Source organism: Schistocerca cancellata, chromosome 2 (genome assembly GCF_023864275.1).
Source record: "Schistocerca cancellata isolate TAMUIC-IGC-003103 chromosome 2, iqSchCanc2.1, whole genome shotgun sequence".
NCBI classification, from domain to species: Eukaryota; Metazoa; Arthropoda; class Insecta; order Orthoptera; family Acrididae; genus Schistocerca; species Schistocerca cancellata.
Genome location: NC_064627.1, coordinates 903,885,204 through 903,912,576, shown reverse-complemented (window position 1 = coordinate 903,912,576; position 27,373 = coordinate 903,885,204). Strand labels below are relative to the sequence as shown.

At 40.8% G+C, this 27,373-nt stretch overlaps 1 protein-coding gene across 1 annotated transcript in view; it reads left to right on the top strand.

Annotated features, from left to right (window-relative positions):
• Positions 1–25,924, top strand: part of LOC126159769 (glutamate receptor 1-like) — a 108,621-nt gene extending 82,697 nt beyond the window's left edge. Inside the window, exons 6-7 of the mRNA XM_049916574.1 lie at positions 11,252–11,439; positions 25,577–25,924. Of these exons, the coding sequence (XP_049772531.1) occupies positions 11,252–11,439; positions 25,577–25,924 (536 nt within the window). The remainder of the gene's footprint in view (positions 1–11,251; positions 11,440–25,576) is intronic.
• The last annotated feature ends 1,449 nt before the right edge of the window (positions 25,925–27,373 follow it).

Sequence of the window (27,373 nt, the reverse complement as noted above, 5' to 3'; positions counted from 1 at the left end):
CAATCATATCAGTAATAATGATTTTATGGAGCGAATCAGTGTTCTATACAATACCTCGTGCCATCACTGCAGGGCTTGGAAAAGTCTTGATAATATTTTTTCCTGCTACCTGGGATGTATTTTTTTGCATGTCAGTTTTAATTCATTTCGTTGGTTTGTCCCCACCAATAAATACGTAGACTTCAGTATCAAATGATGGCAAACCTTCGTCACACTCAATTCAAAATCACTAACATGATTGCTCGGAAATATTCCTCTCTGCCAGCAAATGAACATCAGTATCTCCGCAGTCGTCTTCTTGCACAAGTACCTCTAGAAGAGTCTGGTCTAATTCCTTCTCAGTCTAGTTCTATTTGGTCCTAAACTTAGAGGCATGAACCATGGTTAGCAGTTAATAAAGTATAATAACCTACGTCTCCAAAACACAGCTCTTCAGCACACCGCTCCGTGTAAACATACAAGAGAGGTCGTTGACAGTGAAATAGTACTTACAATACCAGGAGCGTGGTTCTGAGAAATGTTTATCGTTACCCTTGACCTGTAGATGCTACAGTTGCTCTGACACAACTAAACTTAAGCTAAACAATGACTTGAAAGGTGTCAACAATTAGATGGCTATAAGGCTTGGCGTTTTCTCTGCCGTATACGAGATGTGTGAGAAAAGTAATGAGACACCATTGCGAGAGATCTGGCACCGCTGTGTTGTTCTACTGGTGTAGACCGGTGTGTTCATCCCTTCCAGATGTTCTCTCTAAGTTTCAGCTCCGTACAGTCACCAAGCGGTTCCATCAGTGAATCTGGGGTTTTGCTCTATGTTACAAAACAGGAAGAACGCAATTTAGAGCAAGGTTATTCAATGACTTTGAAAAGTTGAAACCGGCCTATGGGGAACATTCGTTATCAAGAGCACAGATTTTCCGCAGACACAAATAATTATTGGAAGGCCGAGAACAAGTTGAAGATAAACCTTGCTCAGGGAGACCTTCACCTTCGAAAACCGACGACACGTCGAAAGTGTGCGTGCGTGCTGTAGTGGTATCAGATAGACGTTTAACAACATGGATGATGTGTGACATATTAAACTCTTTCACAGTACATCTAATTTTGAGAGAAGTTTGGGAAATGCGAAAAGTTTGTGCCAAAATGGTGCCGGAAATCTCATAACTGAGGGGACGGAAAGTGTGCATTAAAATTCAAAGTATTTCCAACGACCATGAATGGTTCAGCCTTGTGATCTGAATTCTGAATTTTTTAATACCATCCTGACAAAACGCGACAAAGTGAAGACTGGCACACTGATACATGTCCTGACCTGATGAGTAAATCAAGGATCAAAACAATCCTGAATTGTTATTTGACAATAGGGTTGTCGTACATGAAGAACTTCTTCTTCCAGCCCAAACTGACAACCAAATATTTTACAAAGATGTCCTTGAAAGGCTAAGGGAAATGGTGAATCGAATGATATCGGACATGACAGATAACTGGCTGCTGCATTATAACAACGCTACTTCCATCACGTAATTTTAGACCTCTAAAGGCATTCCTGTTTTCACACAGCCCCCACCCCTCCTCCCCCCGCTGTTCACCTCATCTGAGTCCTTGTGTCATTCATAGACTCTGGAGAACACCCAAAAGGATGTGAGCGACATGTTAAAGGCCGTTCGAGTTGAAGGCTTTCAGCTGTGCTGGCCAGACTGGGAACAACGCTGTATAGCTGCCGAAGGAAACTGCTTTGAAGGGGACAATATTGTTGCCTTAAAAGGTAAAACTATGTTAGATAAAATATCAGTCTCATAACTTTCCTCGCGCCCATCGCAAAAAGACACCAGAGCCCTCTCACTAGGGTGAAGTGGGTAGAAAATCACGTCAATGATCAGATCGAGCAAACCCGGTCTGTATTAGAGGGTTACAGCACTCAACACACTCATATTTAAAAGTAGGTGGTAGAGTGGATAACCGAGATAAAGAAGGATTTGGCGTAGAGAATGTGCAGAAGGAGTATGAGAACAAACGAAAGGAGACGACTCTGCTCTTACCCGAATGGCTAAAGGTGAAGGAGAGGTGATACAATGCGAGGCAGTAATGAGAACAGAACTGGACACCGCTATAAGGAGGGAGGAAGGGGTAAGGGAGAAAGAATTCGGTAAGAACTAAATTAAGTAACATAGTAACTGTTCCGGCGTAAGGACAAGCGCCGCCAGGAAGATCAAGAACGATACAGCAGAGAGGGCTGCGAGATGACGTCAGCCAATAGCACGCTGACTAGGACGTCACCACGACAGGACCGGCCTCTACACGAAGAGAGTAAATGCGACGCGCCGCCCAGCCGCAGCTGCTACGTCAATGTTGTGTTTGGTGCTGTTCTCCTGTGACGTCAATATCTGTGATTTTAATCGTGTCCTGGACTTGTACATAGTGTTGCTGTCAGTGATTGTTACGTGCTACGCCGCCCAACGCTACTTTTATGCTCCGGCCGTACTTCGCCTTGTGAGTCTTTTAATGGTCACAGTGTGTAGTCTTTTGTGTACAGTTTTTAGATTTTTACAGTCACCCCCTTTTTTACGTTATCTTTCACTATGATTCCCCTTTTATGTGTCTGTTTTGCCATATTTCCTCCTTTATGTTGTTTTAAGTGTCTCCGTGTTCTGTACATACTGTCTGTCTCTCGGCTGAAAAGCGGCGACTATGCTGGTACCAGCCCAACCCATACGGGCCACTGAAATACAATAAAGAAAAAAAGAGCCGCGGCCGCACTAGAAGAGCTGCACAGGAAGACGAGCCGTGACCTGTGAACAGTGTCATATACTTGCATGGAAATTGTATTCATTGAAGGTCATTGATTATCTGCCTGTCGCCAATTGCATACGACCAGTCTTTGTGAAGACGCCAAGTATTGTCAATCTACTTTAACGTAATAAGGACCATTAAAGTGATTTGCTTTAATTGTTGATTAGCTGTCCGAGAAACCAGCATCTGAGGCACCTTATATTACACGAGTGGGCAGGCTACCACAGTAATTAACCAAATGAAGTTCATCAAGCTCCAGCGTCGTGGCAGCGCACAAACATGGGCGAATCAGATCTCTCCGGCGTTTTTTGATTACGAAACATTCGAGGAGCAACTGTTAAATACGTACTGCGGGATATGAAAACACCTGCTATTGCAGAACCCTCTTCTAAATGGGCTGTGCTATCACAATGACAGGATAAGTGCGATCGAGTTCTGTCAGGCCGAAGGGCAGAAACTAGTACATCTAGATAACCCGTTGGGAACGGTGTGCAAGTCATCTACTCTGAAGTGCCGCTTACCGTAATGTCTGCTGCGGGCTTTAGTCCATAGCCCTATAGTATCGATGGACGAATTTCTTGATTACACGGGGGGCATGCGTAATGCAGTATGCTATAGTAACAATGCAAACAGTTCTCGAGAGAATAATGGTAACAATCGGGGAGGACGGAATTGGAGGGATGTGTAAGACTCGTATAGGAACAGATTTTAGTGGGACATGTGTAAATATCAACCAGATTCTGAGAACCATGGTAGTCGTGAGTTTAGTAGAAATATAGATGATGGCTGGTATAGTGGTAATAGGCAGGCAGAAACCAGGAAACTAGCTTTTCTGTCGCCTGCGGTAAAAGAATGAAGTAAGACAAACTTTGCAAAGAATAGGACCAGATAAGTGATGAGAAAAAAAGGTAGCAGTAACGATTAGAAGGAAGGAAGAAGGCACAGATATTTTCTATCGAGATTGTGATGGGCAACGAGATATTATGGATAGTTTGGAGACAACGATCATTGAGGCAACAAAAAGTATAATCGAAGTGGAACCTTAGCGGATGTAGATTTTAAATTATCTATTTAATCACAATTATGATTTGCTACGGTTGACAGCACGATAGGTGGACAACAACAGAGGGTATAGTAAACCGTTATTCTGATGACAGAGATAAAGATTGTTTCAGAGTCACAGTTCCTAGATACTGATAAACAGGATTTGGAACCTGTGGCTGCTGTTACGGAGGATGGGCACGCAATGTAACTTGCATGTGCTGACAAAATTAACAATGTGCAGCTGGTTGTTGCGATGAACCTTATTTTAGATTCACTGACTGCAACACTCTAATCTCCCGTTCCCTAACAAATGTAAACATTCCTCATTATAGATGACAGAGAACAGTATGTTATTGACAACGATCCAGACACTGGTTTTTGGCTTGGTGAAGATAAATGTATGACTGTGATTACTGTCCTAAGGTTTACGTTGTACAAGATGAGATGGGGAAAGAGTTGGTATCATTGTAAAGGGCAACGGAAAAATTAAAAATAACCAGAAAGTTCTGCGTTCTCGAAGAAATTCTGTCCAAATTTAGAAAGGGTTTTATGACGACAATGAAACTTAGGCTCTCAGTGATATCTGAGTAAATGCAGTGGCTGTTGATAGTTTTAGCGGAACTGAGAGTGATCTGCCTGAAGAGACAGAATTGAAAAGGGAGCCAGAAGTAAAATTTCAACCTATCATGAATGTTACAGGAAACAGTATTGAAATAGATTTTTTGTTCGACGAAGATAGTAATGTGTTATGTGTGTCCAAATAATCCTTTTTAATCGTATTAGAAATATGAAAACTGTTGTTTGTAGGGCATGGATGTGTGTGACATCCTTTGGTTAGTTAGGTTTAAGTAGTTGTAAGTTCTAGGGGAGTGATGACCTCAGACGTTTAGTCCCGTAGTGCTCAGAGCCATTTGAACCATTTTTTGTTGTTTGAACTGCGACAAGATTCGGAATTAAATCTCCAACTCAGAGCTACGTAAGGCCATTAAAGAGTGAGGTTATACTCGAAGAAAAGATCATCGTAGCAAATTTGTGCAGCAAAGTTTTGTTGGGAATAGATTTTATAAGCAAGGGGCAGATTTCAGTTACAAACATGTTTATTAAGTTGAATGCTGTCTCCAATCACAAGCGTGTCAATTTTAAGGCTGCACCTTCAGGACTGAAAATGGTGGCAAGTATCTTTTAATGACTTGTTGTGTATAATGTTTTGATTAGTTGACTAACTTATTTAATTGTGTGGTGGTGGCACTGGATTTTATGTACTTCTTTCTTTGTGTAAGTGTCAGATGTAAATCAGGTTTACATTTCCTTTTAATTCGTTGCAGTGATGTGACAGCTGATATGTTGGTTTCTGAGCAATATCTTCTTTACGAACGCGTTTGCTAGGCGTGAGAATATGTTCTCTAACGAATGCAGCTAATGGTCGGTGTTCTTTCAGTGTGAAGACAAGGGTCACACAGAAAAGGTGAAAAACTGTATCTGCGTGTTCTGTTCTCCACACAGCAGTTGTGAGTGTATTTGCTTCTTTCTCCTGATGACTTCTTTATACGTATGGTCTGACAAGGGTGGGTACATATAGCACCATCTCTGAGTGACAATCCTGAGCTTTAATTAAGTGACTTGTGGGACTTTTTGTTTCTTTGCTACTGGACGATCCGGCTGGTAGGCCCGAAGGTTGACGCAGCGATGTTGGCTGCACTTGCAGTGATGTTGGCTGCACTGAGCCTACTGATATATGTACAAAACGTGCGCTAACGTCAGACGTAGTGCGTGCAATTCAGATTGCATCATTTGCTACGTGGCGTAAGAAAAATGTCACTTTAGTGCTTCGTAGCATGTGTAAACTCAAAATGTGTATGATAGCAACATGCAAACCGTTGCTAAATGATATGCAAATCAATCTGGAAGGGGCATTTGAGGCCGAAAACTGTTATGGTTTCAGTAGATTATTCTGTTTATTCTTTTGAGCAGAAGCTCAGTTTGTACAGTTTTGAGCACTGGCTCTGATTGGGATAGAGTTCCAATAATTAAATATTTTTCTTTCTTGTTTAGAAAGTGTCGCACTGGCATATACACAGATGCACACAAGGTTAATGGTTTATTTTGTACATGTTTTGGTATGAAGAGTCGTAGTTCTAGGTAGAATTGAGAGTGTCACACGCAAGATTTAATGTATGTTGGGATTGTAAGGCATAAGAAACGTGCCACACATGCTGATTTTACAACTGCCCAAATTATTGCTCTTGTTAACTTTTTCCCAACAAATCTATGGCTCTCTTTGGTGGGACGATGAGATTTAGTCCTAATTTCCTTGCCTGAAACACAGTGCGAAAAACAGGGTAGGTGGAGGTATTGTAACACGACAGATATTAAAGAAATCGGAGGTAGTTTTGTTTTGATCATCATGCAGTTCTGACACTTGGCAGGAGGACCCATGCGCGAGCCGGTCACTGATGTCCTTCGTTAAACTCGCTCTGATCTGTACTTGACGTCACGTCACCTGCTGCGGCACCCGCAATGCACTAGATAGCTCTGTACGTTTTTGGGTATCTGGATGTAGACATCTGAAATTACAGCAGCGTACTACACACAGATTTAATGGCAAAGCGGGATGCTTCAATTGATGTATAGACTGACTATGCAAATGAAATGTATTTAATTTGTTATTGAGCCAATGAGGTATCTGCAGCGGATCCTGACCATATATCTAATAAAAACTGTAACAAGTAAACTACAAAAAGATAGAAGGCACTGATCGAGATACATAAAACGGGCGACTACAATTTTTATTTGCGTACAGGGTGACAATTATTGAACTATATGATATAAAATCGTCATATTTCTGAACGGTTTACATTAGGACATTCAAACTGCATCGTAGCCCCAGCTGGTCATGATGAGAATAACTTTGCGCATGTATGGTTTGGTTTAGCGACGAAGTCCACTTTCATTAGGATAGGTCCGTCAATAAGCAAAATTGGAGCACTTGGTAGGACTGAGATTCGGCATTTCGCGATCGAGAAGTCTCTTCACCCCTAACGGGTGACTGTGAGGTGTGCAATGTCCAGTCACGGAATCATCCGTGCGATATTCCTTGATGGCACGGTGACTGTGCAACGGTATTGAAGGTCTCGAGAAATGATTTCATACCAAATATCCAAGTGACAAGATGTGGTTCGTGCAAGACGGAGCTCGACCATTTCGAAGCAGGAGGGTGTTTGATGTCCTGGAGAACTTTGTGGACCGCATTCTGGCTCTGGGGTACCTAGAAGCCTCTGGCATGAACCTCGATCGGATTGCATATCCTCCTGATCTGAACTTAAGTGACTCCTTTTCCTGGGGCTATATTAAAGGCAAGGTGTTCAGCAATAGCCCCGAAACCATTGGTGAGCTGAAAACTGCTTTTTAGTAGGTCATCGACAGCATCGATGTTACAAGACTTCAGCGTGGCATGCAGAATTTCGTGTCTTCGTTTGCGCCACATCACAGCCAATGACGGCAGGCATATCGAACATGTCATAACCTAAACTCGTATACCTGTAGTGACTTTGCATGTTGAATAAAGTGTGTGAACGTCGTAGTTTGTAACTAACTTACTTTTTCTCATGTTGTTGTTGTTGTGGTCTTCAGTCCTGAGACTGGTTTGATGCAGCTCTCCATGCTACTCTATCCTGTGCAAGCTTCTTCATCTCCCAGTACCTACTGCAACCTACATCCTTCTGAATCTGCTTAGTGTATTCATCTCTTGGTCTCCCCCTACGATTTTTACCCTCCACACTGCCCTCCAATACTAAATTGGTGATCCCTTGATGCCTCAGAACATGTCCTACCAACCGATCCCTTCTTCTGGTCAAGTTGTGCCACAAACTTCTCTTCTCCCCAATCCTATTCAATACTTCCTCATTAGTTATGTGATCTACCCATCTAATCTTCAGCATTCTTCTGTAGCACCACATTTCGAAAGCTTCTATTCTCTTCTTGTCCAAACTATTTACCGCCCATGTTTAACTTCCATACATGGCTACACTCCATACAAATACTTTCAGAAATGACTTCCTGACACTTAAATCTATACTCGATGTTAACAAATTTCTCTTCTTCAGAAACGCTTTCCTTGCCATTGCCAGTCTACATTTTATATCCTCTCTACTTCGACCATCATCAGTTATTTTGCTCCCCAAATAGCAAAACTCCTTTACTACTTTAAGTGTCTCATTTCCTAATCTAATTCCCTCAGCATCACCTGACTTAATTCCACTACATTCCATTATCCTCGTTTTGCTTTTGTTGATTTTCATCTTATATCTTCCCTTCAAGATACCATCCATTCCATTCAACTGCTCTTCCAAGTCCTTTGCTGTCTCTGACAGAATTACAATGTCATCGGCAAACCTCAAAGTTTTTATTTCTTCTCCATGGATTTTAATACCTACTCCGAAATTTTCTTTTGTTTCCTTTACTGCTTGCTCAATATACAGATTGAATATCATCGGGGAGAGGCAACAACCCTGTCTTACTCATTTCCCCATCGCTGCTTCCCTTTCATGTCCCTCGATTCTTATAACAGCCATCTGGTTTCTGTACAAATTGTAAATAGCCTTTCGCTCCCTGTATTTTACCCCTGCCACCTTTAGAATTTGAAAGAGAGTATTCCAGTCAACATTGTCAAAAGCTTTCTCTAAGTCTACAAATGCTAGAAACGTAGGTTTGCCTTTCCTTAATCTTTCTTCTAAGATAAGTCGTAAGGTCAGTATTGCCTCACGTGTTCCAGTATTTCTACGAAATCCAAACTGATCTTCCCCGAGGTTGGTTTCTACTAGTTTTTCCATTCGTCTGTAAAGAATTCGTGTTAGTATTTTGCAGCTGTGGCTTATTAAACTGATTGTTCGGTAATTTTCACATCTGTCAACACCTGCTTTCTTTGGGTTTGGAATTATTACATTCTTCTTGAAGTCTGAGGGTATTTCACCTGTCTCATACATCTTGCTGACCAGATGGTAGAGTTTTGTCAGGACTGGCTCTCCCAAGGCCGTCAATAGTTCCAATGGAATGTCTACTCCGGGGGCCTTGTTTCGAGTCAGGTCTTTCAGTGCTCTGTCAAACTCTTCACGCAGTATCGTATCTCCCATTTCATCTTCATCTACATCCTCTTCCATTTCCATAATATTGTCCTCAAGTACATCGCCCTTGTATAGACCCTCTATATACTCCTTCCACCTTTCTGCTTTCCCTTCTTTGCTTAGAACTAGATTTCCATCTGAGCTCTTGATGTTCATACAAGTGGTTCTCTTATCTCCAAAGGTCTCTTTAATTTTCCTGTAGGTAGTATCTATCTTACACCTAGTGAGATAAGCCTCTACATCCTTACATTTGTCCTCTAGCCATCCCTGCTTACCCATTTTGCACTTCCTGTCGATCTCATTTTTGAGATGTTTGTATTCCTTTTTGCCTGCTTCATTTACTGCATTTCTATATTTTCTCCTTTCATCAATTAAATTCAATATTTCTTCTGTTATCCAAGGATTTCTACTAGCCCTCGTCTTTTTACCTACTTGATCCTCTGCTGCCTTCACTACTTCATCCCTCAAAGCTACCCATTCCTCTTCTACTGTATTTCTTTTCCCCATTCCTGTCAATTGTTCCCTTATGCTCTCCCTGAAACTCTGTACAACCTCTGGTTCTTTCTGTTTATCCAGGTCCCATCTCCATAAATTCCCACCTTTTTGCAGTTTCTTCAGTTTTAATCTACAGGTCATAACCAATAGATTGTGGTCAGAGTCCACATCTGCCCCTGGAAATGTCTTACAATTTAAAACCTGGTTCCTAAATCTCTGTCTTACCATTATATAATCTATCTGATACCGTCTAGTATCTCCAGGATTCTTCCATGTATACAGCCTTCTATCATGATTCTTAAACCGAGTGTTAGCTATGATTAAGCTGTGCTCTGTGCAGAATTCTACCAGGCGGCTTCCTCTTTCATTTCTTAGCCCCAATCCATATTCACCTACTACGTTTCCTTCTCTCCCTGTTCCTACACTCGCATTCCAGTCACCCATGACTATTAAATTTTCGTCTCCCTTCACAATCTGAATAATTTCTTTTATTTCATCATACATTTCTTCAATTTCTTCGTCACCTGCAGAGCTAGTTAGCATATAAACATGTACTATTGTAGTAGATGTGGTCTTCGTATCTATCTTGGCCACAATAATGCGTTCACTATGCTGTTTGTAGTAGCTTACCCGCATTCCTATTTTCCTATTCATTATTAAACCTACTCCTGCATTACCCCTATTTGACTTTGTGTTTATAACCCTGTAGTCACCTGACCAGAAGTCTTGTTCCTCCTGCCACCGAACTTCACAATTCCCACTATATCTAACTTTAACCTACCCTTTTCCCTTTTTAAATTTTCTAACCTACCTGCCCGATTAAGGGATCTGACATTCCACGCTCCGATCCGTAGAACGCCAGTTTTCTTCCTCCTGATAACGACATCCTCTTGAGTAGTCCCCGCCCGGAGATCCGAATGGGGGACTATTTTACCTCCGGAATATTTTACCCAAGAGGACGCCATCATCATTTAATCATACAGTAAAGCTGCATGCCCTCGGGAAAAATTACGGCCGTAGTTTCCCCTTGCTTTCAGCCGTTCGCAGTACCAGCACAGCAATGCCGTTTTGGTTATTGTTACAAGGCCAGATCAGTCAATCATCCAGACTGTTGCCCTTGCAACTACTGAAAAGGCTGCTGCCCCTCTTCAGGAATCACTCGTTTGTCTGGCCTCTCAACAGATACCCCTCCGTTGTGGTTGTACCTACGGTACGGCTATCTGTATCGCTGAGGCACGCAAGCCTCCCCACCAGCGGCAAGGTCCATGGTTCATGGGGGGGCTTTTTCTCATATAGTTGAATAATGTCTCCTTGTACTTAATGAGTCAAAGTAAGGTGACAGAATAAGGTACTTAATTGAACTTAGTGTAATTATTACGCAGGACAGGGACATGGACAGCATGGTGGAAGATGTCAGTAAAAGTATCACACATAACAAACAAAATTTAGATCCTAAGTTTTCTGCAGTATGTAATACTAGCGATTGTAAATACATAATTAAAGTTTTTCATATTTTTGTCCATAGCTCAAATTCCATTAAAGTTACATGAATCCGGATGCACAGCTAACAGAAACAATATTATTTTCTTATTTGATATGTGAATTTACCTTAGCACCTTCACAGAAATACAAAACTTCCGAATTTATTTTGCAGATTAACGTCTGTGTTCGTATTATTTAATGCAACAGGTTGTAATAATTTTTTATTCTTCGCCTAGATAAGTTTGATAGTATCATAGAACTACACTGATAGCTAGTGTAAAGGCTAGTTTGGTGTGAAGTGATCCCTTCTTTGCCCACAGAGTACTTTGCCATTGGTGACTACATGGACGAGGAAGCGCTGAGTAAATGGTTGCGACCAATGCGCGAGGATATCTACTGGGAGAACGTGGTGTTTGCGGTCCGCAAGGGTTGGCCTTACCTTGAACAGCTCAATGATATCATCGACAGACTCTTCGAGGCTGGGATAATAAGCACGTGGGAGGGACAGGTGTGTTTACAAACCAGCCTCTGCTGATGTCTGATGCCTAAAAGATATAGATCATTCCCAATTAATATTAATTTATGTCAAAATATTAATTTCATTAGATACAGTAGTTCTTACTGGCATGTACTTGTCAAAGATGTCTCATTACAGGCATATTAATGAGCCTAACTGAGTTCCTCCATCAGCATCCTTCCTCTGAGAAGCCATTGGTACGTCTTGTCCTAAAATGCACTCTTAAGACTAAATAAATTGCGATGGACCACGGTAGAATTATCCGAGTTGGTACAGAGATGATGTATGTGTACAGACTAACAAATGATCACAGTTTCAGAAAACTTGGCTGGTTGATTGAGGAGAAAGAGCTTTACAAATCTTGCAAGTTATTAATTAGTTGGTGAATCTATAGCCGTTATGCGAGGAGCTATTAAGCTTAGCGTTAATTGACAGAGATAGTGGGTTTCCTCTTGAGGGACATCGGGCCGAATTATGCCCAACTAACGGGTTAGACTGTCAATATCTGGAGCTGGTTGAGGGGCCCTGACCATAATTCTACAAACGTTGTTAATTTGGGAGAGATCCGGGGAAGTTTCTGGCTAAGGTGGGGTTTGGTGAGCACGGAACGAGCATTAGAAACTCTCGCCTTTTGTAGGCGGACATTATCTTGCCGAAATGTAAGCCCAGGCTGCCTTCCCTTGAAGGAGAATAAAACGGTGCTTAGAATATCATCGATATACCACTGTGTTGTAAGGGTGCCACGGAAGACAACCGAAGGGGTTTTGTTATGAAAAGGAATGGCACTCCTGGTTATCAGGACGAAAAGTTACGGACATTCAGATCCGTATTTCATCACTGTCCAGGGGGTCTCCAGGTAACTTCACTGGTAATCGGAAGACAGTTAGAACTGGGACTCATCAATGGAGACAATTCTACTCCAGTCAATGGGATTCTAGGCCGAGTACATGTCCGGAGGGGTTCTGGAGAGCGTTGGGATACCAACCTGACTGTCGGCCATACTATGGCCGACAACCGTGAGTGATGGCCTGGGATGCCTTTTCTTTTCGTAGCAGGACCCATTTGGTTGCCATCCGCGGTCTTTTGAATGCCAACGGCTTTCCTACATCGTATTAGGCATCGTAATGTCTCTCCATATTCTTGGCCGGTCCATGTAATATTGTGGTTAACCCCTGGCTGTTATCAGGTGTCCAGTTACATATGACATCAGGTGTCCTGATTTGATTCTAATGCACGTTAGTCCTATGTACTCATGGATTCACACTACTCCAGCTGTTATACAGAGTGTGCAAAAAAAAGGGATGCCCAAATTCTCAGGAAACATTTCAATCACGTAGAAGAGAAAATATGTTATATAAATAAGTCTGCAGAAATGCTTTACTTCCATGTTGTAGCTCACTTTCTACAATTCTTCAATACATTAATCTTGGGAAACAAACAGGAAAAGAACGTTTCAGCACAGTATGAAACTATTTCCTAAATGAAGTGTTTAAAATACTTTCCATTAGCAATGATACAAGCAATGGATGACTTATTGGAAGATGCAGCCCTAGAAAATTGCGTACAGTTTCACAGCATTCCACAATACGGACTCAAAGACTCTGTACGTGCAGTATCGGGGTTTTTTATGAAGAAGTTTTCGAATGCTCTCGCAAATAAAATTCTGGTGGTTTTAGGGTAGGAGGGCGTGGAGGCCAAGCAATTGGTCCGTCTCTCCTTACCCGTCTTTCACGGAATCTGTTATAAGAAGCCCAAGAACCTTATAACTTAAATGAGGAGGAGCTCCATCAGTCACGAAGTACAGGTTTTACCGCTGTTGTGAAGTCTTTCTACGAGAAAGAATGGTTCCTCCCTTGAAACTTTCTCCATTGAGCCTGGTTGGAAGAATATGAGGCCCTAACAAACGGCCACCAGTAGTGACGGCCCAAACGCCGACAGAAAATCTTTCTTGATGACGTGATTGCACAATTTCGTGAGGATTCTCGATGGCGCAAGTGTGCTAAATGAGAACGTTTACAATCTGATCAGGTTAAAACTGAGACTCACCCGTGAAGAGCAATTTTACAATAAAATGCGGGCTGACATTGCTGAATGAACCATTCGCTGAAATGCAGCCGTGCAGAAACATCAGCTACAGTGTATTGCCTGAAAACCTTGTACTTCGTTCGCATACATGAGTTTCTCATGTATCATTCTTCAGGGCAGTCATGTGGTGAACGCTGCTTATTGCCGCTAACTGTCTTACGCTGACACTATGGTTTTCGTCAACTGCCTGAAGAAGTTCCTCCTCCAGCTGATATGTCCTTGTACGCCTCCCAACAGCATTAAGAAGTTCCTTCTCCAGTTGATGTGTCCCAGTCCTTTATGGCCTCCCCGAGAAGCGAATAGCAGGCTCAAACGTCCCATGCTCCCTAAGAAGACGATCAATTGCTTCCAACGAACTCCTCTCGTGGCGCTGGGATCATTACCATCTGCAGATTCCTACAGCAAATGGGCATCTGCCAACTTCACATCTGAGTACACTTCCATTGAACTGTACTGGAAACCAAGTCAGTGGTGAATCAGTGGTGAACACTAAAGGCTTGAGTCTATCTGTGTGCACAGTCTCTGATGCCCAACCAACAGTTCATGCTACGTGCTTGGACAATCCGTGACGAACTCTAAGCAGTTTATGCAAAGTGATACATGCTAATAGAGCAATGAAATTACCAGCATGTCAACAATGAATTTAGTTGCTTGTCACAACATATGGGCTACTAACACATTATAACACGAGCAATGAAGTGAGTCACATGACAACATTACCTTAGTTCTACAGCAACAGCAAATACTGGCGGTGAACCGAAGGGTTACAAATTACTACATCTTCTAACCAAACATAACGAAAAGCGTACTGTAACGTTTCATGTAAGAAAACATTTCATGCAATGGTCGAACGTTCTGTTTCTGTGTGTTTTCCCGTGATTACTGTCATTATGAAGGGAAGTAGAAAATGAGCTATAGAATATAAGTATAGTGTCAGCAGACCCACGTCAGTATAACACATTTTATTTCTCTATGTGCGAGGAATGTTTCACGAAAGATTGGTCGTATCTTTTTGTTACACTCTTCATAAAATTAGCCATTTAATAACGATCTTGGATTCGAAATTAGTCTTGGAATCAGCGTTTTTAGCAATTAAAGCGAAATGCCTATATGGGAGATGTGAGAAGTGTTGAAAAAAAAAAAATTAATTACATTTTCCCAATGCCCTATCCATCCGTCGTAGCCTGTCGTTTGCTTCACTTACAACTGGGCCTATATTCTCGTTCCACTTCATACCTCTACGGATTGTTACTGCCAAATATTGATATAACGTGCCCTACTTTACACAGTACTCTTTATTCGGTAATCAGGTGATTATCATTGTCATGATCATCACCATGATCATTTAAATTCATGGGTTTGGTTCAAGGAACGCTTTCCAGTTTGAGTTTTCTTAGCTCCATAGTTCCCTGGGCCGACTTACGTTCTCTAACCCTTTGGTATATGTTTCAAAGTTTTTATAGAATATCTGCCGTATTGCATACTGTTCATGTGTTCCATTGCTACCAATATGCGTCGATTTCATCTGTTATTTAAGTTGTTTAATGTCATTTTTAATATCTTCGTTTCTTAATTCGTCTTCTAGTTTACATCGTTTAACTGATCTGAGGAATTGTATTTATGACGGCACTACGAATTTTTATATTTCTTATTTGCGGTCTATGATTCAGACCCATAAAACCTCAATGGGACAGTTTGTGTTTTATAAAATTTCTTTAGCATTTCTTTACATGTGTTACGTATAATGCCATTTTATTTGTCGTACAGACACCCCATAATTTTGGTATTTCATTCTTTATAACTTCATCATAGTGCAAAGAATCGTGGCTGGTCAGTTAGTTAGAAGAATGTAATTGTTGATTATTTAGTCTACTACCACTATTTAATGATTGCATCTTTTTAATGCCATTAACTTACAATTTTTATCAGTTTAGTTTAATTTGAAAATATCTCTTTTTATTTCTTCTTCTGGGGTGGATATTGTAAACTGACAGACAGCATACATTAATGTTTTTGTATAATGGTTCTCATCTCATTCTGTTTCTTCGTCGTTCTTTTCTTTCCTAATTCCACATTTTAATCATATAATTTATATATAAACTTGATTTGATTGGGGAAAGACTGCAAACCTTGCCTAACTCCATGGTTAGTTACAATGCAGTTGTTACTTATTTTGTTAGCAGTTTCTATATCAAATTACTTTCGTTGTATGGCTTTTTATATCCTTTATTAAGTGTTGTGGAATTTCATTTTCGTTTAAAATTAAACTCTATCTAACGCCTTGACATAGCTGATAGAAGCTATGTATGTCTCATTGTTAAGCTCTCTTCTTCTATTTATAAATATATGGTTTCTAGTTAAAAATGTTTCGACAATATCCCGTATTCTCCAAGAAGATATTTAGGAAATCTGAAATTTCGTAGTTGTAAGTGAATCTGCTATATTTTAATAACTCGCTGTTAATGTCATTTATATTAGCCGCATTTCTTTCTTCATTGGTTTCAAAGATTCTTCAAATTCTGTTAATATTAGCAGACCTATTTCTCTCCCACCTACATTCATTTCTGTTTGTTCCATCAAGTTGTGGTCATAAGAAATGTTCTTATAGATTTCTTCACATTGTTTATTTTTGACTATATTAATGATTGATATATCTTTTTCTTGTCTGTTCAAATGTTTCATTTCTGTACAGGCAATTCCTTTTTGTCCTAAATGTAATTTTCTGGTTTACTTCTATATTTGGCACAAATTGCACTGGGTGCTTTTTTATGTTCCTATTTAGCAATTTCTGTTTGTTAATAATATTCTGCTCTTAATTCCCTCCTAACCTCTTGTTATCACATCTTTTAAATCTTTTTCCCAGTGCTTCAAATGTAGGATTCTGTAAGCTACTACTAATATTCTCTCATTCTTCATTAATATCTGCAGTAGCAACTTTCAATAGCAATTATTCATTTCCTCTTTTTGCATATAATGGTTGTATGCCCTTACATTTTATTAAGTGTACTTTAAATGTCATATATTTATTTCTATTAGTGTTATTATTTCTTCTCCATTGCCCAGAATATTATTTTTAGAAACTGAGAAATATTCGTAGGAAAAGATGTCAATTCCTTAATGTACTCTTATGTCAGTTACCCACAATGATTCTTTTTGGTTAACAGTTATGTATTCAATTGTGGATCTGCGATCTCGAATTGATGATGTATGCCTGTGACTAACATTTTGTTTTTAAAAAGCCAAGCCATTTTCCAGTTATTAAAAATTGGCAATTCTTTTAGATTGGTTTAGATTTAGTTTTCGTTGCGTAGACAAAAAATGTGATGATTCTCGTGAGTGTGGGATATATCAGAAAGTATAACATGAAAAACATAGAGCATTTAAATATGATACTGATCTTCCTCATAATTTGTCAATAGATTGTCTAAGTATGTGAATAAATATAGCAATTTGTAAGTGCTAATAATTACAGAATTTATGCACTTTCAGAATGCAACGCAGTTATGCATTTTTAATCAATTCATCATACACAAAACAGCTAACCTTCACTGTTCTGACCAAGTGCTGTCAAAACTAATAACTAAAAGATATTTTTACTGAAACTGTTCTAAGACTACTGTTAAGATATTTATCTACAAAGTAAAAGTAGTTGCGTATCGAAAAGTCTTTCAAACTGTGTTTAAACTGTGCTTCATCTGAAACCAAGTTTTTAATCGTTTCTGACAATTTATTGAAAATGTATGTTCCTGAATATTAGAACACTATTTGGACAAAGGGGAGTGATTTTAAGCGTTTATGTAGATTGTTCTTATTCCTAATACTTATGCTATATATGGAGCTACTGGGTGGAGATTGAGACATATTGCTTGCAACAAATTTCATTAAGGAATGAATATACTGAGAAGCAGTGGTTACAATACGCAGTTCCTTTAACAGCTTTCTACATGATGTTCTTGCATTTACACCACAAATAAGTCTTATTACATGATTTTGCACTTGAAACGCTTTTGCTTAGTTTATCGAGTTACCCCAGATTGTGATCCCATATGAAATAATGGAATGAAAGAATGCAAAGCATGCAGTATTTTAAATTTGTATTCCTCCATCTGACATCATTCTCATTCCAAATATACATATTTATTTAGGCGCTCCATCCATTCTGTAGTATGCCCTCCCCAACAGAATTTAATATCGAGTTGTAATCCCAGAAATTTAACACAGTCAACCTCTTCGATCTGCATGTCTTCACATGTTATACACATGCTGGAAGGAAATGTCTTACAGGTTCTCAATTGAATATAGGTGGTGTTTTCAACGTTTAGTGACAGTGCATTAGCTTTAAAGCATTTATGAATGTTAGTGAAATTCGATTACCAGACATTCATAAATCTGTACTTGACTTGCTATTTATTGAAATGTTTGTATCATCTGCACACGAAACAAGTCTGGCAATGTAATAGACAAGAGATTTATTAATTTACTGAAGAAAAGCAGCAGGACCCAGATCGAACCCTGAGGAATACCACAGGTAATTAATCACCAATCTGATGAAGAGTGATTACTTCCTCTACAGGAGATTCGCAACGACATCATGTGTTTAGTGTTAGTTAGGTAAGATTCGTACTATTTCACAGCAGTGCCGGTAGCAACATAATATTACTGAACAGAACGCTGCGATTCATCCACTCAAAGGATTTTAAGGTTCAAAAAATGGCTCACAGCACTATGGGTCATAACTGCTGTGGTCATGAGTCCCCTTGAACGTATAACTACTTAAACCTAACTAACCTAAGGACATCACACACATCCATGACCGAGGCAGGATTCGAACCTGCGACCATAGCGGTCGCGCGGTTCCAAACTGTAACGCCTAGAACCGCTCGGCCACTGCGGCCGGCGGATTTGAAGGGGTCACAGAAAATGCCAGTAGCTTCAAATATGTTATCTAATGAATTAAGTACATTCTCACTGTTCGTGTTATTAGCTTTCTCTAGGTCGGAACCCTCAATGAACTCAAACTGTAAGTTCGGCAATATATTATTTGCAACCGACGTCCCGTCACTGGATTGTCAGCAATATCAAAAATTGCCGCCGTCGCTTCTTAACACTATGCCACAAAGCTATTATATGTCTAGCGTGTGCTTCTGCGTTCGCTTATTACGTCGATAACGTCTTTCACACCCTCGTTATCTCTGAAATCACATCATCTTATTACACGCTATTGACTGCAGTCAATCATACGAGTACATATGGCGATGTTATTTTGTAATTTTTTTTTTAATTTTTTATAATTCGCGTCAGTAATTTAATAATATAACGTACTCTTGTACTTCAGTTTAAGTCGACCTAATTCTGATCAGGCATACATATGAAATTGTATTTGCTTATAGAGACATCTATATGATGACTTCCACCGGCTATCCCCACCACTCATCCCCGTGACATTTATATCACAGTCCACAATTACCTAGTCATCCTACCTAAAACACTAAAATACGTTGTCGGACCAAAAGCAGCGGGACGTCCTACGTAATGCGGAATTGGCACTGGACAGTGAGTGACTGGAAGAGTGTGTTATGGAGTGAATAATCGACGTATACCTTGCGGGAAACAGATGAAAGGGTCTGAGGTCTGAGTTTGGCGAATCAGTGGGAGAACGGTATCTCTCATCATTTTTAAAGCCAACAGTGAAGTACGAAAGTCTCTGTATGGGTACGGTTTTCGTATTTAAGGTTTGGACCCTTTACTGCTCTTAATGAAACGTGAATATGGAACGGTATGAACACATTTTGCAGCACTACGTTCTGTGTACGGTAAAGAAACAGTTTGGAGACAATGATTGCATCATTATGATAATACATTGTCATAAAGCAGCATCTGTGAGGCAATGGTTCGTGTACAGTCACAATTCTGAAATGGATTGTCCCGCAGCAGTCCCAACTTAAACCCAAAGGAGCACATTTGGGATGAGTTAGAACATCGACAACAGTTCAGACCACAGGGTCCTACATTATATTCTTTCTGATTTCGCCACTTGAGAAATAATGAGCTACCATTCCTCCACAAACACTCAGGCACCTCACTGAAAGTATCTGCACCAGAATTCAAGCTGTCATAAGGGCGAAGGGCATGTAGGCCACACATTAATGCCCACTAATTCGTATCCAGATACTTTTGATCAAATAATATACTTTCGACTCGATTGGAAAGCAGCCTAAAATCCAAAAATATTCACCAGACAAAAGAAAGTCCACAATAGACTAAAACTGCTGACAGGCTGGACACAGGGATTATTTTCCTTAACATTCTACGTAACCTACAAGACCCTCATCTGTCCCATCCTACCTATGCCAGTGTTGCATGGACCTCATCCCCATCCTAAGTACTACGAATCCCACACAAACCTAGAACGTCGTTTATTAGGCCTTGCCTTCTCCATCTGCCTACACATTCACACCCACCTCCTGTACCAGTTAATCACATTCACACATCGTCTTTAAACGTGAGACTCGACGCCCAATAGTCTCGATAATCCCCCCCCCCCTCTCCATCCTTGAGAACCCTCCCTGCTGCCGCACCTCTATTAACAGGCCGCACCTCCCCTTCATCTCCACGCACTCCATTTACTTACCAAAGGATTTCAATCGCTTTTCCCTCCTAGACCATTAACTTATTTTCGGGATCGATCACTCTACCAACCAACAGTAAACTACTGTGCCCAAATCACAACAAAGAAAGGCTCTAACCCTCTCTTTCCTTGTCCGGCTGTCATCCCACCCCTATCCTAACACTTAAATCCCAGGTTTCAGTCATTTTCCACAAATATATTCCTCATCATTTTCGACCCAACATCCTCCGCAATATCTTCCACATCTCGATCTCCACTCACAATGTGTAAAACCTGTAGTTTATCTTTAGTATTCAAGAAATGTGATGTAGACTAAATGTTTTCATTCGATGTGTCGTACTTGATATTTGTAGGATCGACATTTCTCAAACACTTGTCTTCAACAGCCGATATGTTATGCCAGAGAGATTATGAATACAATCACTGTGATATTTTGTTGCCAGTGGCATTCTGTGAGAAGTGAGTGAGTCGTGTGATGGACACATTGCTGAGCACTGCCTGCTTATCTGTAATTTACGATGTGTTTGGAAAACCGAAAGTTTTACTGGGATTTCTCTTTCTAGGTTCGACTTAGTAGTTTCATTGTACAGATCTGAATAACCTATTCTCATGGACTGCTCTCAGAGGTTTAGAATTATCACTCTGTTACCATTTCAATAATTAATTTCATGACAGAGTCATATTTGTAAAAAGAAGTAAGTTTTGTGAGAATCGTTAAAACTGCAAAGGAGGATATTTGAGTTTCAATATAATTTTTGAATGCTAGCCCCTTTACCTCAATCAGCACACTCAGTATCCACCACCGTCTAATAATTTGATGTGTGAATGGACACACTGTACTTTGCACAGTGGTTAAAACTGAAGCATGATCTGCTAACAATAGTTGCATGTCCTTGAATTGCACTACGCAAGGCTTCCTGATATTGAGCTGGTATGCCGCTCCGCTGTATTTTTATGTTCATCACTTCGAGAAATAACTCGTCTCCATTGCCACAGGTAAGCCAAGCTAATTAGTTAGGGCCACTTGTACGTCATACATTATAGTAAGATAATACAGTTAAACACTGCATTTAAAAATTGTTTAAAGGGTGAGTTTAGGTAAAGTTTAGTGACGATTTCACTTACTTTGTTCGAGAGTTTCATTCTTACAGGCAGTTTTATATTTAAGTGCGTATTATCTAGCACTGAAGAACATTTGGAGACGCAAGATTTTGAAGGAAACGGACATATATATATTTATCTATACAGACTGTTAAATCCTTATTTGATTTATTGATTCTTTAATGTTGACTAAAGTGGTTTTGTATGTTTCTTCATGTTCCATAGGACTATTTCTAATTGCAGAAGTCTCACAAATCTCTTAACCACAAACAATATCGCGTGATCGTTGACTCATGACATTTATAGGGAGAGATCGTGATGCCTGTTACGTCCTGATCAACCTCGATACTGGGGGTACTGAACATTCCAGTACACTCTCCAGATCTCTCACCCAGTGAACAGACGTAGTCACGGGTTACCAGTAGACTGAAATGCCACTGCTCTTCAGCAATTACAAGTGATGTACTCTGGTACGGAGACAGTATTGGGATGAAGTACCCTTATCTGTTATCCAGTCTCAGTTTGACTCGATAGCGGCCCGGTTAGAGCGAGTGTATCTGCAGTTCAGTATACCGAGTTTGCCACACTAGACAGGGTGATTTAGCTGCCCCTATCGAAACCGTTTTATTCAATCCGCAATGTTATATCTGGCCTTTGTAATGTAATAAAATAAAATAAAATTATTTGTTTTGTGACTATTAGTGTGATGTAATAAAATAATATGAGCCGTGACTTATACAAAAAAGAAACACACATTAATGCAATGGATCAGCATAAAAGAGAAATAACTAACCTAGGAATATTATTAACAGTGCAATATGTTGTTTAATTTAGCCCGACGTGTATAAGCACTCAGTAAACTAGTTCAGTTCTCAGGGTAGTTACGTAATCGTCTATAATTATTGTCCTTTTATTATTTATCCAACACTAGGATCGTGAGAAGTCGTGTGCTTATTGCACCAGAGAATATTTGCCAAATCTGTTCCATGTACACTACTGTAGTACGTAAGTTAATGTCGTGGTTTCGTCTCGATTCCCCAATATAATATAACAAGAGTAGCATCTACAAATGAAATCCTATAATGGGACTGGAATCCTATGACCAGACCTTTTCTGCCTGGGATTTTATCTCGTTATATAAAGAAAATCTGTAAATTAAATTGTTAAATTATTAGTAGCTGCCTCCGGTCATGTGGGATCTGAAATAAAGTTAATTGTCCTAACCGACGGCACGTCTCGTAGATGAGCTAAAAGAAAAATGTTAAAGATTTTTCTAAGATGGCGCCTAACAATGAAAATTCTTTGTTAAGGCCCATATCTACTTAAGACAATAAAGGTGTCAGATTCACAATAGACTGATCACATACACAAATTCTTTTCACAAAATAACCATTATATTTTTCGGGTTTTAAGTACGTCTTACATTATCAGCTGGTACAGCGAGATGGGCTTTACACAAGCACGTCCTCTTAGGTCCGAATCCAAGCAGATAAGATAAGCAAATGACAAAGGAAAGATAGCTCATGCATAGAAGCGCAAGACTCCATGGAATAACATGTCCATTGTAGTTCTATCTCTTCTTCTTTGACGTACTTGTCGATTATTTATAAAATCTATCGTAATATTTAGTTTACATTTTTTTTAAACCAAGTCCACCCAAGACAAATAGTACACCTTCATAAACTATGCGCGAGATTTCCGACCTCTCGCTCGCTACATGCAAACTATTAGTCCTATAGAAAAAATGGAGAGGACATTTTTGTGGAAAATGTAATGTACTTAAATTTTATGTGACTTCGTAGGCTTTCCCGGTCTTATAATTCAGTGTAGTCTCCATCTGTCCACCATCATCAGTTTTCATTGGGCCTCAGCAGCAGAGTTCATCTGAAGATGGCGGACATGAATCTCCGAAATTTCGAATCACATTGATCTTAGGCTCTAGGAGGAGACCAGAGTCCACTATCAAGAGTTAAGGTTTGTACTGGGATACGTTTTTGCTAGAGGCCACGGTTTTCGATTTATTCAATAAAAAGTACAAAAGTAACCTTCAGTCGCACCTCCAGCCCCACAGGCATCTCTCACCAGTCAGGATTTCTCGTATGTAATTCGTGGAGCTCCTTCCTACCACGGTACATAAATTTCGGACTGCACGAACTGTTCCCGATATTCGATCTTTTTCGGTCTGTATTGGTTGGGATGTTACGCCACCAGCATAGTAGGCTACTTCTTAACATTGATAATTTAAAAGTGCCCGTAATTAAATAAAAACTACTATCTAAAATGTTCCACTAAAACTAATTACGTAGACAATTCGATCCAGACTTATTATTTACACGTACAGTTTTTTCACAGTCCGAAGGCCGGACTAATGTAACGATAGAGCAAGTGTTTACTATACTTTACTTTACAAAACTGATAGTTAAAGTTTATGTTATGTTATGTTATGTAAACCGGGGACCTAGAAACGACGGAGAGGCTCCGTCCACGCCGTAGCCGCAGTGGTCCGCAACCCCACGACGACTACCGCAGTCCACTTCATCGCTCCGCCGCTCTCACCGAACCCAGGGTAATTCTGCGGTTCGACCCCTCAATGGACCCCCCAGGGAACGTCTTACACCAGACTAGTGTAATCCCTATGTATGCGTGGTAGAGTATTGGTGGTGTACGCGTACGTGGAGAACTTGTTTGCGCAGCAATCGCCAACATAGTGTAGCTGAGGCGGAATAAGGGGAATCAGACCGCATTTGCCGAGGCAGATGGAAAACCGCCTAAAAACTATCCACTGACTGACCGGCTCACCTGACCTTGACACAAATCCACCGGATGGATTCGTGCCGGGGACTGGCGCTCCTTCCCGTCCGGAAAGCCGTGCGTTAGACAGCATGGCCAACCGGGCGGGCTAGTTAAAGTTTACTCAGACAACAATTTTACAATTTTTAACTGCCTCGACCAAGCCGGTGGTGTAAGACGGCCAGTCAATGAAGATCAAAAAAGGTCGAACGTGGGAAATAATACTTGCAGTCGCAATATTTTTGTGATAGGACTGAGAGCCGTAGATAATATACTAGAAATCCTGATTGATGGGGGCTGAGTCATGGAATGCGGTTTGTTTTGAAAGCCACTTTTGTACGTTTTTCTTCAATAACTCCATAATACGGCCTCTAGCGAAGCAGTACCCCAGTACAAAATTTCAGTGCATTACATTTCCTACAAAGAGCTCCCATTCATTTTTACTGTAGGCCTAATAGTTGGCACGTAAAGAATCAGAGAATATGAAGCTCTTATGCGTGTTTTATAAAGAGCAGATATAACACTGCGGGTTGCATAGAATGACATCGATAGGGGCAGCTGCATTACCCTGTGTCTTCCCAAATCATCTGTACTTCCCGCTAAATTGTCCACGTTAATTATTTGCTACCATTCCAAGTCTCGCAGTTTTAATTCCCAGAAATGTACTTGTTAGAAAGGTAGTATGTAACTTCCTGGCAGATTAAAACTGTGCGCCCAACCGAGACTCGAACTCGGGACTTTTGCCTTTCGCGGGGAAGTGCTCTACCATCTGAGCTACCGAAGCACCTTCCGAGTTCGAATCTCGGTCGGTCACACAGTTTTAATCTGCCAGGAAGTTTTATATCAGCGCACACTCCGCTGCAGAGTGAAAATATCATTCTGGAAACCTCCCCCTGGCTGTGGCTAAGCCATGTTTCCGCAATATCCTTTCTTTCAGGAGTGTTAGTTCTGCATGGTTCGCAGGAGAGCTTCTGTAAAGTTTGGAAGGTAGGAGACGAGATACTGGCAGAAGGTGTGAGGACCGCGCGTGAGTCGTGCTTCGGTATCTCAGATGGTAGAGCACTTGCCCGCGAAAGGCACAGGTCCCAAGTTCGAGTCTCGGTCGGGCACACAGTTTTAATCTGCCAGGAAGTTTTATATCAGCGCACACTCCGCTACAGAGTGAAAATCTCATTCTGGAAACCTCCCCCTGGCTGTGGCTAAGCCATGTTTCCGCAATATCCTTTCTTTCAGGAGTGCTAGTTCTGAGTGGTTCGCAGGAGAGCTTCTGTAAAGTTTGGAAGGTAGGAGACGAGATACTGGTAGAAGCAGAGGTGTGAGGACCGGGCGTGAGTCGTGCTTCGGTAGCTCAGATGGTAGAGCACTTGCCCGCGAAAGGCAAAGGTCCCGAGTTCGAGTCTCGGTCGGGCACACAGTTTTAATCTGCCAGGAAGTTTCATATCAGCGCACACTCCACTGCAGAGTGAAAAATCTCATTCAGGTAATATGTAGGCAGGCTCTGAGTGCTGCGAATGTTTTCCACAGGTGGCTCGCAAGTGGCTGGTCCCACGAGTGCAGCTGGCCGCCCAAGTAGGGATGCGGTCGTACGCCCAGGCGCCGGATGGTCCGGTGAAGCTGCAACTGACGCACGTGCAGGGAGAGTTCGCTCTGCTGGTGCTCGGACTCTGCATGTCACTGGTCGTCTTCGTACTGGAAACTGCCGTTCACTGGAAGACCGTCGGTACCACACGGCTGGAATTTAGATCCTCCATTACAGTGACGCTGGAGGTGTGCCGTCCAGCAGCCTGGCTGGAAAAAGGGGCTCAGTCAACAGCGTCACCAGCACATGGTCGTCGGCGACACAGCGGAGGCGTTACCGACTTCATCTATTAATGTGACATTTGTTATTCAATATAACATTGAGCTAGCACATTCATCTTTTAGTTCACATATTCAAATAAATGTGGGTATCGTAGAATATCGTTTATTTCAAACAGTTGTGCATGGGAGTAGGGTGGTCAGATAATTACTTTATTGGATAACCGTTTCCAAAAATTTATCTTCACAGTTGATAAGTATAAATTAAAGAAACCCTGATTTAAACACAAAAGTGTACATGTATATTTGGCGTAACACATTTTAGAAACAATATGGAGAACCAGCGAATGCACTGTACTTTTTGTACTAAAGTGCGCGTCATTTACGACGGCAGGCGAGTTTAGGTTCGTTCTGCGTATCTGACGTCACAAAACACAGTCAGCTAATGAACAGAGAACGACGTTGCCAGAGCTCGACTGCAGTGCAGAGAACGGACGAGTGTCTTCAGTTTTAGAAACGTTCATTCATAAATAAAGTAATTGAACAAAGGCAATGTCTTGATAGCAGACTCTCTATAGAAGAAAGTTCGGAAAAAGCATTCCTTATACCAATTGCTTCATATTCTATTAATTAATTAAACCAAACAAGCAATATGCCTCCTAATTCAGGCGATAGCAGGGAAATTCATTCTCACTAACCGCTTTTTCGCAATAAAGAACTGCGGTAATTGTTTATTTCCTATTCATACTTTGACGAAACGTGAGTAATTGATAGCCATAGCAACAGTGTTCGTCGGTATTTTGCGTGACTTTTTAAACTCCTCCAGGAATTCTGTTAAATGACGAGCTGCATTAGCGTAATTGTTAAGGTGTTTGGCTGCTAAGCAAAAGGTTCCGAGTTCTAACCTTGTTTTGTGCCTAATACTTTCTTTATTTCAAAACCATATCAAAGTGTCTTACTTCATGAATTTCATTCATTCTAATGTAATTTTTTTAAATTTCTAGTGGCAACTAAATTCGACCAAGCGTAAAGTATACGCTGTGACTTTTACCTCTGCAAACTCTTCAAAATTTCGTGCAATGGTTTACTACATTTAATGCTGCACAACAACTGCGTTGAACATCGGAACAAAATTAACTCATTTATGGGGGGAAGGTATCAGTCAAGAAGATGTCTAAAAATCAAATTTTTGGGCCAAATAGTTTTTGGGAAGTCGAATGATAAGTGTGTCAAAGCAGTCGGAACACCATGTGTCTGCACAGGCGAGCAGTGCAGTGATGACAAAATCGCGCATAGCGCGGAATGCGGGGAGCACGTCTCTGTAGCAGCGAAAGGGTTAATGCGATCGTGGTGTCTTTACTTCATAAACTGCGCGCTACCCCCTAAACGTAGGTTTGCGAACTATACTATACTATACTATGGCGCTGCTTCTCTTGGCGCGTACAACTGGCAAGGCAGCAATCTCCCGCGTCTGGGCGGGCTTGCGCGAACCGCCGAGATAAAAGAACTGAACTATAGTATGCC